The sequence below is a fragment of the Schistocerca gregaria genome, chromosome 2 (assembly GCF_023897955.1).
Source record: "Schistocerca gregaria isolate iqSchGreg1 chromosome 2, iqSchGreg1.2, whole genome shotgun sequence".
NCBI lineage: Eukaryota > Metazoa > Arthropoda > Insecta > Orthoptera > Acrididae > Schistocerca > Schistocerca gregaria.
The window spans coordinates 619,460,428-619,475,300 of NC_064921.1; the positions used below are offsets into that span (position 1 = coordinate 619,460,428).

A 14,873-nucleotide genomic window follows, 5' to 3' on the forward strand; every position below is an offset into this window, starting at 1 on the left:
GCTCCAGTCCTGAATCCCTCGACCATTACACCAACAACCTGAAAACAGCTTTCGCATCCCGCAACTACCCTCCCAAACTGGTACAGAAGCAGATAACCAGAGCCACTTCCTCATCCCCTCAAACCCAGAACCTCTCACAGAAGAACCCCAAAAGTGCCCCACTTGTAACAGAATACTTCCCGGGACTGGATCAGACCTTGAATGTGGCTCTCCAGCAGGGATACGACTTCCTAAAATCCTGCCCCGAAATGAGATCCATCCTTCATGAAATCCTCCCCACTCCACCAAGAGTGTCTTTCCGCCGTCCACCTAACCTTCGTAACCTCTTGGTTCATCCCTATGAAATCCCCAAACCACCTCCCCTACCCTCTGGCTCCTACCCTTGCAACCGCCCCCGGTGTAAAACCTGTCCTATGCACCCTCCCACCACCACCTACTCCAGTCCTGTAACCCGGAAGGTGTACACGATCAAAGGGAGAGCCACATGTGAAAGCACCCACGTGATTTACCAACTGACCTGCCTGCACTGTGATGCTTTCTATGTGGGAATGACCAGCAACAAACTGTCCATTCGCATGAATGGACACAGGCAGACAGTGTTTGTTGGTAATGAGGATCACCCTGTGGCTAAACATGCCTTGGTGCACGGCCAGCACATCTTGGCACAGTGTTACACCGTCCGAGTTATCTGGATACTTCCCACCAACACCAACCTATCCGAACTCCGGAGATGGGAACTCGCCCTTCAGTATATCCTCTCTTCTCGATATCCGCCAGGCCTCAACCTCCGCTAATTTCAAGTTGCCGCCACTCATACCTCACCTATCTTTCAACAACTTCTTTGCCTCTGTACTTCCGCCTCGACTGACATCTCTGCCCTTACTCTTTGCCTTTAAATATGTCCGCTTGTGTCTGTGTATGTGCGGATGGATATGTGTGTGTGTGTGTGTGTGTGTCTGTGCGAGTGTACACCTGTCCTTTTTTTCCCCTAAGGGAAGTCTTTCCGCTCCCAGGATTGGAGTGACTCCTTACCCTCTCCCTTAAAACCCACATCCTTTCATTTTTCCCTCTCCTTCCTTCCTTCCTGACGAAGCAACTGCCAGTTGCAAAAGCTCGTAATTCTGTGTGTGTGTTTGTGTGTTTTGTTCATGTGCCTGTCTGCCGGCGCTTTCCCGCTTGGTAAGTCTTGGAATCTTTGTTTTTAATATAAAGTCTATGGTCCGTAGCACATAAATACTCAGATCATGCAATACTAGCTGAAGGCGATTTTAACTACTGAATATAGACTGGGATGTGTATGCATTCATTGCAGAGATTACGGAAAGACAGTCATGAAAAATACTTTCAACACATTTTTTGGAAAACTGTCTAACGGGCATGTGAGAACCATTATTTACATCTACATCTGCACTCTGTAAGCCACCCTGCATCGTATTTTGGAGGGTACTTCTCATGCCAAGGTCAGTTCCCTCTTTTCCTGTTCCAGTTGTGAATGATTTGCAGGAAAAAGATTGTTAGTAAGCCTCCATGTGACCCCAAATCTCTCAAATTTTACCTTCATGCTCTTTTAGCAAGATACATGTCTGAGTCCAAGCAATATATTAGTTGACTCTTCTAGGAACATAAAATTTGGAACTTTAACACTGAACCGCACCATGATGCAGCAGAACTCCTCTCTTGCAGTGTCTGACACTGTATTTGACTGAGAATCTCTGTGATGCTTCTACACTTTCTAAATGAATCTGTAATGAAATGCACTGCTCTTCTTTGGCTTTTTTCTGTTTTGTCTATCAGTTATGTTTGTTATGGATTGTAGACTGCTGAGCAAAATATTGATATTGGCTGAATGAGCATTTTGCAAGCTGCCTCCTTGGTGGGTTTACTACATTTTGCATGGATTCTTCCAGTGAATCTCAGTCTGACATCTGTCTAACCTGTGATTAGTTTCTTACCTGCGATTAGTTTTATATGGTTGTTCCTCTTTAAATCACTTCATATGGGTATGCCTAGATATTTTATGAATATGATGGTGTGAGTGATTGTTTTGCAATCATATAATCATGCAATAATAAGTCTTTCTGCCTGATGTGCACAATATGTTACATTCATTTATGCTGAGAGTCAACTGTCAATCCCTTTGCTTAGCAAAGATCTTCTGCAAGTCTTCCTGCATTTTGCTACAATTTTCTAGCATTATAATGTTTCTGCAAACAACAGCATTAACTGCTAAAAGTCTCATGGGACTTGCACCTTCATTCACAATGTCATTTATGTACAGGATGAATCACCTAAAACTTGCACCACAGATTTTGTGGAAATGGAAAGTACTATTGATGTGTGGTTTTCACAGAATGGATTGGTAGTCAGGGGCTCATATTTTTAGCCAATCAATGGATTATAAGAATACTTAGAAAGTGTATTTTTGTGCAATCATACACTTTTTGAAAGAAGCAATGTGTATTGACAGTAACAACTTAAAAGTATGGTAAATCAGAAGTCAGTGGTGTTTGTTGCAGAAGTCTAGTGCAAGTTGTTTATGAGATATCATATTTTGAAAAGTTTCTGTACCAACACTTGTCTGTGCCATTCACCCTGCGTAGTGGTAGGTATGATGTTGTTATGTTTGCTGGCAATGTGCTTGTGTGTTCCTTGAGTGCATTGTGACTCGCTAGTCAGTTAGTGTGTGGCATTTCAAATACTAGGTCATGAGAGGACAATGGGATGTACCGTGGGCATTAAGGATACTCCAGATGTATCATGTATCTTGTTTAGCAATGAAGCCATATTTACCAATCATTTTCAATTAAACTACCAAAACATGTACTGTTGGTCTGTTGACAATACCCACTGGCCATATCAAGTAGAATGTCAGCACCTATGCAGTGTAGATGTATTGTTCGCGATAGTGAACCATCAGCTCACAGGCCCATTTTTCATAGACAGAATGGTGAATGTGCCCAAGCATTGTAGCCTCCTGACAGACCATATTCCATGGATGTCAGAAGAAGTTACTCTGCAGACTAGGAGGAAACCTGTGGAACCAACATGATGCCTGTACAGCTCATAGTGCATAAGGTACTATGGCATGTCTTCACAGATCACTGGATTGGGTGCAGAGGATATGTACCTTGGCCAGCCTATTCCCAGGATTTTACACCTTTTTTCTATGGAGAAAGCTGAAAGGACATACCAACTAAACTGAATGATGCCATTGCTGGTGGGCATTTCGAACACAAACTGTGGTGATCAGTTGTCATATTACTCTTCAGAATCCACATAGCTAGTATATGCACTTTTGTAGTTCTTTTGTGTGCTACGACAGGTATTGTACAAGCATTGGTGTGGGAACTTTACAAAATATGATATCTCATAAATGACTCGCAGTAGAATCCTGTAACAAATGCCACTGTCATTCATATTTATCCTAGTTTTAGTTTATTAATGTCAATAGGCATTGTTCCACTTAAAAAAGTGTATGTTTGTAAAAAAATACTCTTTCTAAGTATTATAACAACCTATTGACTGGCTAACAAGCCCATGACTGTCAACCCATTCTGTGAAAATTGCACTTCAATAGCACTTTCCATTTCCACAATGAGTGTGATCCAAATTTTAGGTGACTCACCCTACCTATTGTGAATAGTAAAGGTTCATTGGGATTCATCCAAAGTTACTTTTACATTTGAAGATTTCTCTCCACCGAGAATGACATGGTGTGTTGTGTTTACTAGAAAATCTTCAATCCATTGGCCCAGCTGATCTAACATTCTATATGCTCGTTCTGTTCATTAGGCAGAAGTGAGAAATTACACTTTTAAAAAAATTAAAAAAAAAAAACACTGTCTAGGGCATCTCCAGACACATAGTTGCTGATCATCAGGGCTCAGTTCAACGTGAGACTCATCACTCAAGACAATTCTACTCCATTCAGTGACATACCAGGTCGAAGATGTGTCTGGAGACACCCCAAATGGTGGTGGGGCACCAACCTGCAACCTGACTGTTACTTGCCCTACAGCCCAAAAACCAGGATTGATGGTCTTGAGTACAACTTCTTTTTGTGGCAGGACCCCTTCTGTAGTCATCAGCAGCATCTTTACAGCACAGCAGTACGATATTCTACACATCATTTTGTTGCCCCTTCTGGAAAGCCATCCTGGGCTTACATTTCAGCCAGCACATGGCGAGAGTGTCTACTGTATCTCTTGGTGCTTGCCAAATCCTACCTTGCCCAGCAATTTCACTGTGTAGCTTCCCAATTGAGAATGTTTGGAGCATTGTGGGCAGGGCCTACCAATTATATCAAAATTCAGATGATCTAACACCCCAATTGGACAAAAATTGGCTCAGTATCCCTCAGGATGACATCCAACAAGTCAGTCAATCAATGCTAAGCCAAATAACTGCTTGTATGAGGGCTAGAGCTGGACCAATGTGTTATTGACTTGCTCAATTTGTGTAGATCTTTCTCTTGAATAAATTGTCCAATTTTTCTGAAATTGTAATCATTTGTTTGTGTATACATCTACATCACATGTCCTGATTTCCATCCAATTTGGATAATTCTTTCATGGTGTCTCTTTATTTTTGTCTTACAAGTGTCAACAAACAGAGCATCAACCTGCATTGATTTTTAGAAAGCACATTTAGTATTTTGGCCTCCCTGTCATCCTCCATTTCAGTGCCATTATGGCCACAGTGTGCCTGAACAGATGACTTTCATCTGTTTCACTGATCTAAAGTAATACCAAAACATTTCAGGTTTTTCTATCAAATTGGTAGACAGAATTTTACTTTCTAATTCATTAAACATTTCACAAATGTTCTCCTTACAGTAATTTTGGTTTCATTCAGTTTTTGTTCATCTGTGAGGCTTTGTCTGTGTTTAAATTTTTCAGTGAAATTCTCTTTGCTTCCTTAGCAGTTTTGTAACGGAGCTGTCAAAAAATGGAGGGTCTTTCTCATCCCTCAAAACTGTGCTGGGCACATATCTTTCTAAGGAGTATTGACAATTCTCTTGAATTTTGTCCATTGATGCTCAATGTTGTCAGTGCTGAAGATGAAATATTCATGTTGACTACTCAGGCAATCTCAAATCTGTTTCTTGTTATTCTTACTAAGCAGAAATATCTTCTTATCTTTCTCTTTGTTCATATTTACACTCACATTCAGTGATTCTGTAATGGCCTTATGGTTGGTGAACCCATGTTCAATGATAACTGAGTCTAAAAGTTTAGGTCTGTTGATAACCAGGGGATCTGATATGTTATTTTCATCAGTTGGTTCTCTGTTTAGCTGCTGAAGGCTTTTAGAACAATTTCACACGATTCCCTGCTCCTAATACCTTTCTCAATCGCTTGTGGCTGCCTGTCTATAGCCAGTAAATTGAAATCTGCCTAATACTATAACATGACTAGCAAATTTTTCATGATACATCGTCCAAGTTTCTTCTTAAATATTCCATCATTACTGATAATGCAGCAAGGGGGGAGGGTCTGTAAAAGCATCTGATGACCACTTTTCAATGAAATGAAAGAAAAGAGACAAGAAATAAAACAAAAGGAAGAACTTGAACTAGAACAAATATTCACATTGGTGACATTTTCACTTGCTTGAAAATGAACGTTTGTCCAGCAAGTTCAAGATTCAGCATTTTCTTGCACATCTAATCACACAACTATTTTAGTGTTACTTTTATATAATAATGTGGAATGATAAATAGATATTATGTTGTGCATACTTTCATAGGATTATTCATTTATGAGTATTATTTGATATAAAGCTCTCATGACAGCAAATCAACTCTTATTTTTCAGACTCGATATGATTGGGATGAGTATCAGCAAGGCATGATCCTTGGGGGCTTTTTTTCTTGTTACTGGTCATCTCAAGTTCTTGGTGGAGTCTTAGCCCAAAAATTTGGAACAAAGAAAGTGTTTGGGCTGTGCACATTGGCTATTTGCCTACTTTCTATATTGATTCCAGTGGCTGCAACCATTGATTATAGAGCTGTTGTAGTAATCAGATGCATGCAGGGATATTTTGGGGTAAGTAAAATAACCATTACCATATATGATATTACCTACTTTTTTACCAGGGTACCAGATCTGCTAAATGATTATCCAAGATAATTTTCTACTGCATACATGAAGATAAACTTGACACTGATTTTTAATGTTAATATATTTAATTATAATTAATATTAACTGATTAATGCTATAATCTGCCATAAATTTAATTTTTAATTTCTGCTGCACCTTTATCACATCTACGAGAGCCATTGAATATAATTCATTCTAGGTAATATAAAATGTAAAAAGAAGCTATAATCTAAAATACAGATAAATGCACAAATATTGTATGACTTTTGATATTAACAACCATTTTATTATTTGGCATGGGAAAAAACATTCATTCACCATCGAGGGGAAGTGTTGAACTGTAGACAGACACATAAAAAAGATCTTTAGCATTGTGAAACCTTGCTACAATTTCCATCTTATATTTATTTGTTTTTCTGTAATACAAGTAATACATATACCCTAAGTAAATTCAGTTGTTAAATTCTTATCTGTGTTGCTGTATTTAACTAAACTTTGTAATTCAATGTGCAGACAAGACTGGAACAAAATCAAATCAGGAAATATCATTTTACCCCCAGGGGGTGATTACCACCAGGCTGGGAACCACTGATCTAGAGGAATTATTTGTAACCACTCAGAATGCTAACCCTCTCACTTGGTTCAGATTCACTAATGACATCTTGATGATCTGGACCAAGGGTATGGACACCCTGTCCACTTTTATCCAGAACCTCAAAACCTTCTGCCCCATCCACTTTCCCTGGTCCTCCCCAGCCACCTTCCTTGATGTTGAGCTCCCTCTCAAGGATGGCTACATCAGTACCTCTATCCACATCTGAACTACCAACTGTAATGGGGAAACCTTGGCACCCCAAAATTGCCAACAATGGTTTTAATGGAAAGACTGGATCCCAGGGTTTTATATTGTCAGTAACATTTATTGAACACAAAATGATTAACCCATGAAAAGTCCCAAAATTAAAACAAACAATGAACGTTACATGAAAATATAAAGGTTCTTTAAACTCAAACAAAGTCTGCAATTCTAGAACAATTCAACAATATAAGTGTCCAGGTATAAAAATAATAATTTAATTTAAAGGAACTTCAAAATTTGTAAATTTGTTTAAATGACTTTAACAATAACTCATTTTAGTGGGAAAGAGATCAGTAAGTGACACTCCATTTCACATGAACCAATGAACAACAATTTTAGAAATCAACAAATGTTCGAATGAACAATGACTATTCCCAAAATTTATTTACAATAGATAACAAACCCATAGAAAGAACAGGAGGATGGCAGTAAAGGCAAGAACTCGATCCAGGAAAATGAGGGGATTACAACCCCTGTAATTAAAATAGTTTTGAACAATATGTGATAATTGGCATTAGGGGGGCATGTGACCCCCATACTCTTAGTGAATACCACGGATGAAATTCTTCATGCACACCAACATTTTTAAGAAACTATGAATGTTTTCCCTTTTAGAATTGTAAAAATTACAACCACAGTAAAAAAAAATATACCAGTCTCAATATACAGCCTGAAGGTATTGGTAATATACAAAATTAAAACCCTTTACTTAAGAGTTTAGTGATCGTGTGGAGAGCACAAGCTATTAAAGCAAACATTCCAAAATAGTGCCAATGACTTTGAGGGGTAGTGAAAAACGAATGAAACTTATTTTGTATATGAATTCTGTGCACAGAGTGTCCTCTGATAACACCATCACACACAACAGTAGACACAGTTAATGCCTCACTAACGCAACTGCTCAACAAACACTGGAGGAAAAAAAACAGTGTACCGATAGACTACGGGCAAGTGAAACTAGGATCACAAGCCTCAACCAGTTTTAAACACTCACAGTTGTGCACAACAGTACAAGGCTCCCAAGCAATCAAGTTTAGCACAGATACCTGTAGTTCTGAGCATGCTTTAGTTCCAGACACTAGGACAAAATTTGAAACAAAAAATCTTACCAGCATTATCTGATACAAGATTTGTGCACTGTTTGAAACCACAACCCAACAATAGGTTGCCCAAAAATTCCTTAACAACCAGTGAATTAATCAGCCACAAAACCAACAATACTCATCTTCTTGCACACTGCACCTGCCAGAGGCAACATCTGTCTATTAACAGCCTGACATCTCTGGAGTGGGGCATTTAACAAAAGCATTCTACAGATTGCTCTAAAGTCAAGATACCACTGATAATCCAACATGAAATGCTGTCATCTGAATGAAGCAAGTTGCACACAAACACAGGGTGGCATCTGACCTACAACTGATCTAATATGTACACAATGCTTGGTGTCCTAGTACCCCTACCTGCTTCCCACATTTCATGGCAACTGCCGTTTGGACAGGGCTCATGCTTCACTGGACAATAACACATTAAATGGCCACCATCACTACATCGGTAACAAAATCTGGCTTTAGACTGATCGAGCAAGGTGCTTCGAGACTCCCTCACATTGGCATAATGACAAGAAACAAACTCATCAAGTTTCTCATGGCTTTCATCAGCAAATTACAACCCTTCAATGGTAGGCACCAGGCCATGCAGTTCCACTAGAGTTGTCAGCTGTGCTACAAAAAATCACTTATGAGTGGTCCTCCAGTTTCATATCCTCCAAGATATTCTGTATGATCTCAACTTTGGTAACCTGAAGTTCTAAGGCAGAAATAGTCACATGAAACCCTTAAACAGTATCAGCCAAATGTTCCTGAGATGATTGCACACACCAGAATCCTAATGTTCAAACTCAATTTTAATATGAGGAGGCAATTTAAGCTGGATAACCCATTCCCTCAAATTGTGCAGGAATCCCTGGCTTTGTAATATGTCAGAGACACCATACCCCACAAACCCCAAGTTAAGAGATACAGCAGTTGGATGATAAGCTGCTGTGAAATACATTAGGCATAGCTTGATATTTGAAACAAACAGTTAACCACAAGAAAAAACTTGACATGCACAAGAAGCTCAATAGAAGGTTCAGTAATTCCTTGCTATAAATGAACAAAGCAGTTAGGTAACCTAGTATATTCTCCAACAATTTACCTACACACCATCCCCTCTCCTAATTGATCAATGGTCGGTGACAAGTGATTAACAATCCCAGCCTGATCTTTGCTCGCTGCTGTCCCTCATCTAACGTGAGGATACCCACGGCTACCTGTAATGCTTAATCTGATGAAGCAGTTGGTCAACTAAACTAATCTCCTCAATATTTAATTGCAGTTATTTCAAATCTGTGAGATGATTATCCCAATACATAAGTTGGGCCTGCACTCAATACAGTGGGTTGACTACCTTCAAGAAATGCTACAATGTGGCACAGCTCGACAAGGACTGAGGAACAAACGTCAGTTGCTGAACCTATTTCACCAATGCTGTCAGTCAGACTTGTGGCTCAAGGCTTCATTGAGAACAAGACATATATGAGTTGCCAGATTAGCCACACTTGTTCCACCAGGTTGCCAGCTTATCTTGAGCTCCATCTGCAGTTGGTCACACTCAAGAAAAGATATACCTAGGCGTGTTATGGTCTCCATAATGCAAAGTATATTTCTAAAACAGTAAAATAATAAATAGAATCTTCTACAATGTAATGAGTACAATTCAGAAAGCATTAAACAGTAGCTCAAGATATCTACAAGGAAAAGGAGGACCCCCTCCTCACTGAGCAAACAGACTCAGAGACAACCATCTGTAATGGGGAAATATCAGCACCCTAAAACCACCAATAATAATTTTAATGGAACGACTGGACACCATGGTTTTGGATTGTCATTAACATTTATTGCACACAAAATGATTTATTCACAAAAAGTTTCAGAATTAGGATGAACAATGAACTTAACATTAAAATATAAAGACTCTCTAAACTCAAACAAAGTTTACAATTTTGAAACAACAATTTGATAATATACACTTTCAGATAAAAAACAAAAAGGAACTTTTTCTTTGAATGACATTAACAATAACCACATAGTGGGCAAAGGACCTGTAAGCAACACTCCATTTTACATGAACTATTTAATAACAATTTAAGCAAGTAAGAAATTGTCAAATGAATAATGACAACTACCAGAATTTATTTAAAACAGATAGCAAGCCCAATGAACCATGAACCTTGTGGTCGGGTGTCCTACATGACTCAGCAATACAGATAGCCATACCACAGCTACAACAAAAACAGAAGTGTATGTTTTGAGAAGCTAGACAAGTGTGTGGTTCCTAGGGGTAGCAGCCTTTTCAATAGTTGCAGGGAAACAGTTTGGATTATTGACTGATCTGGCCTTGCTATGCTGTTACTGCAAATAGCTGAAATCATGGAGAAACTACAGTCCTAATTTTTCCGGAGGGCATGCAGCTCTATCATATGGTTAAATGATGATGGCGTCTTCTAGGGTAAAATAGTCCCCCATTCAGATCTCTGGGCTGGGACTACTCATGAGGACATTGTTATCAGGAGAAAGAAAACTGGCATTCTATGGGTTGGAGCGTGGAATGTCAGATCCATTAATTAGGCAGGTAAGTTAGAAAATTTAAAAATGATAATGGATAGTTTGATACTAGATGTAGTGGGAATTAGTGAAGTTTGGTGGCAGGAGGGATAGGACTTCTGGTCAGGTGAATACAATTATATAAATACAAGGTCAAATAGGGGTAATGCATGAGTGAGTTTAACAATGCAAACAAAAATAGGAATACAGGTAAGCTACTATGAACAACGTTATTGGAGCCAGGATAGACATGAAGCCCATGCGTACCACAGTGGTACAAGCTTATCTGCCAACTAGCTTGGCACATGATGAAGAGATTGGAGAAATGTAAGATGACGTTAGAGACATTATTCAGATAGTTAAAGGAGGCAAAAATTTAATTGTGATGGGGTACTGGAATTCAATAGTAGAAAAAGGAAGAGAAGGAAAAATAGTAAGTGAATATGGACTAGGGGCAAGGAATGAAATAGGAAGCCACCTGGTAGAATTTTGCACAGAGCATAATTTAATCAACACTAACACTTGGTTTAAGAATCATAAAAGTAGGTTGTACATGTGGAAGAGTCCTGGAGACACTGAAGATTTCACATTGATTGTATAATGATTAGACAGAGATTTAGGAACCATATTTTAAATTGTAAGACATTTCCAGGGGCAGATGTGGACTCTGCCCAGAATTTATTGGTTATGAACTGTAGATTAAAACTGAAGAAATTGAAAAAAGATAGGAAATTAAGGAGATGGGACCTGGATAAGTTGAAAGATTCGAAATTGTTAAGAGTTTCAAAGGGAGTATTAGGCAACAGTTGACTAAAGCAGGGGAAAGGAATACATTAGAAGATGAATGGGACCTTTAGGAGATAAAATGATGAAAGCAGCAAAGATAAAATAGGTAAAATGACAAGGCATAGTGGAAATCCTTGGATAACACAAGAGATATTGAATTTAATTGATGAAAGGAGAAAATTTCAAAATCCAGCAAATAAACAGGCAAAAAAGCATGCAAAAGTTTAAAAAATGAGATTAACAGCAAGTGGAGAAAAGCTGAGCAGGGATGCCTAGAGGATAAAAGCAAGGATTTATAAGCATATTTTACTAGGGGAAAGATAAATACCACCTACAGGAGAATTGAAGAGGCCTTTGGTGAAAGGAGAGGTAGCTGTATGAATATAAAGAGCATAGATGGTAAAACAGTTCTAAGCAAAGAAGGAAAAGCTGAAAGGTGGAAGGAGTATATGGAGTGCCTGCAGAGGGGAGATGAACATGAAAGCAATATTATAGAAAGGGAAGAGGACTAGATTAAGATGTGATACTGAGAAGAATTTGACAAATGTCCAAAAATTCTAAGTTGAGACAAGACACTGGGGGTAGACGACATTGTGTCAGAACTACTGATAGCCCTGGGAGAGGCAGCCATGACAAAACTCTTACACCTGTTGTGCAAGGTATATGAGACAGGCGAAATACCCTCAGACTTGAAGAAGAATGCAATAATTCCAATTTCAAAGAAAGCAATTGCTGACAGGTGTGAAAATTACTGAACTATAAGTTTAATAATTAATGGTTGTAAAATACAAACATGAATTCTTTACAGAAGAATGGAAAAATGGACAGAAGCTGACCTCGGGGAAGATCAATTTGGATTTTAGTGAAATGTAGGAACACATGATACTGACCCTACAACTTATCTTAGAAGATAGGTTAAGGATGAGCCAACCTACATTTATAGGATTTGTAGACTTGGAGAAAACTTTTGACAATGTTGACTGGAATACTCTCTTTGAAATTCTGAAAGTATCAGAGATGAAATACAGGGAGAAAAGGGCTATTTATAACTTGTATAGAATCCAGGAAACCAAAAACATTTTGAATAGGAGTTTACGTTCAGGGAGAACTGTATAAAACCCATCTTCCGACTAAAGACAACAACAACAAGCCAAAAGGGGTGCAACAATACTTATAATAATTTGCCCCTAGAAAGAACAGGATGATGGTAGTAAAGGGCAAGAACTCAATCCAGGGAAATGAGGGGATCACAACCCCTGCTTAATAAATTAATTGTGAACAATACATGATAATCACCATTAGCTGGGATAACAGACCTCCATCCTCTTAGTAAATATCATGGGTGAAGTTCTTCAAGCACACCAACATTTTTAGGAAAGTGTTAACATATGAACCTATTTTCTTTTATAAATTTAAAAAGTACAACCACACTAAAAAATATACCAGTCCCAATGTACAACCTGAAGGTATGGTAAAATACAAAATTAAAACCCTCTTCTTTAATACAGAATTTTGTGACCATGTGGAGAGCACAAGCTATTATAGCAAACATTCCAAAATTGTGTCAAAGACTTTGAGGGGTAGTACAAAATGAATACAACTTATCTTGTGTATGAATTCTATGCACAGAGAGGACTCCAATACATTGTTGCACATAGTCTATACTCACAATTAATGCCTCACTTGTGTGACAAATAGAGGGACAAGTAGAATACCAGTAGACTATGGGCATGCAAAGTGAGGATCACAAGCCAAAACCAAGCTCAAACACTCATGCCTTGTATAGCAGTACAAGGCCCACAAGCAATCAAGTTTAGAGTAGATACCTGGATTACAGAGTTTGCATTAGTAAATATTAAATTATGTATACCCCAAGTCCGTATACATCAAACTAAATTAACACAACTAAGCCCATAACACACCAAAGAATCACTATGCAATGACACAATTTCAACTGAGTGTAGAGAATACAAATTACAAACATATAGAGGGTTACAGCCAAATCAAGGGAACAAGAAATTTAGATCTTAAAACACCTTGGTCAAAACCACATCAGAATTGCCGTAAAACAAGGTTCCTAACATTGAATTGTAGATCTACCTTACAGTCGTTGCCCTCCAGAAAATATCTGGTGGAATACAACTCTGTCAGCAATACACAGTGCTGCCTGTAACAGACTGAGAGAGGTTAAGACACCAAATATCCACAATGATCACAGATTTTCAAGGTAAACCCTAATGCGGATAGCTTGAGTTACTATTCAGCACCATTCTGAAATTAATGGAATGAAACACTGGTCCAGACAGTAAATTATAAGTACGAATTCAGAGTTCAGGAGCAAACAGCAAACTGCACTTGCAACAACTTCAGGATAAACACACCTGCAGATTACAGGCCAGAAAACATGTTCAAATAAAATTTAAGCACAGAAAAATCATGTTAAAACATTTCCAGGATTCCACGTCTGACAGCATAAATCCTCCAGTTGACTGATAAGTGAACCAGGTCCACACTGAAATAGCCATAAATGGCCCCCATGCACCTTGGCTCCACATTTAGTCCATAACACACCACAAGTACAGCCAATGGTGGCCAAATCAATGACCACCTCACAAGACACTTGCTAGGCTCATACTTCTCTCACCTTTCTCCAGTGACCACTTTCCTCTCCACCAGAGCACACAACCTCCCGCTCAAGCTGCGACTGATGATCAAAGATCAAAACAGAGGTTAACATTCCTCTCACGACTCAGTATCACCCAAGACTGGAGCAACTGAATCATGTCCTTTGTCACAATTCTGGCTACCTCTTGCCATGCCCTGAAACAAGAAAGTGTCCTCACTATCCTCCTCACCCGTTCTACTATGGTATTCTGCCATCCACCTCATGCAGGTTAGGCATTTTAACTGCACTGCCACAACATATACATTCCCAATGAAAAACACACACTCTTTTGAGATTGTGCAGGCAGCAAATGAATGCCTTATGGATCATCCCCAGCTTGTGGTTCAATCACCACCAAGGGGACAGAATTCTCTTTAGTCCTTAACCTGCTGTCGATATCATGATTCTTCACTTTCAGACATGTCAATGGCCTCTGAGCAGCCAGCCACACTGCATCAGCATAAGCAGTGTGGTCTCCCATATTGTCCCAACTGTTTCACGACTCCCTAACTTGTAAACCGTCCAGATTACTGGGCACACTGCACCCATTATGGAAGGCAACTCCATGCCTGGCCTTGCCTCTCTCATCATTTATCTGTTGTCTCCAATGTTCTCCTGCTGGATGCAGAGATGGATATCCACCAAGTTCTCATCCTGACTACTTTATGCCAGGATGTCCTGGAAGTCCCTAATTGGGCACATTGGGGTACGTCACCTGTGAAAGCCCTTGCCTGGCAACATGCCTAATGGCCAGTACTGAACAAAGATGTGGAGGTTATGGTGTGCAACTGTTCTGCATGTGCCCAACATCAGACTAC

The 14,873-nt window shown here is 39.1% G+C and overlaps 1 protein-coding gene across 1 annotated transcript in view; it reads left to right on the forward strand.

Moving 5' to 3' along the window:
• LOC126334598 (sialin-like) overlaps positions 1–14,873 on the forward strand; it is a 109,493-nt gene that overhangs the window by 43,172 nt on the left and 51,448 nt on the right. The window contains exon 3 of the mRNA XM_049996991.1: positions 5,817–6,047. Within this exon, the coding sequence (XP_049852948.1) occupies positions 5,817–6,047 (231 nt within the window). The remainder of the gene's footprint in view (positions 1–5,816; positions 6,048–14,873) is intronic.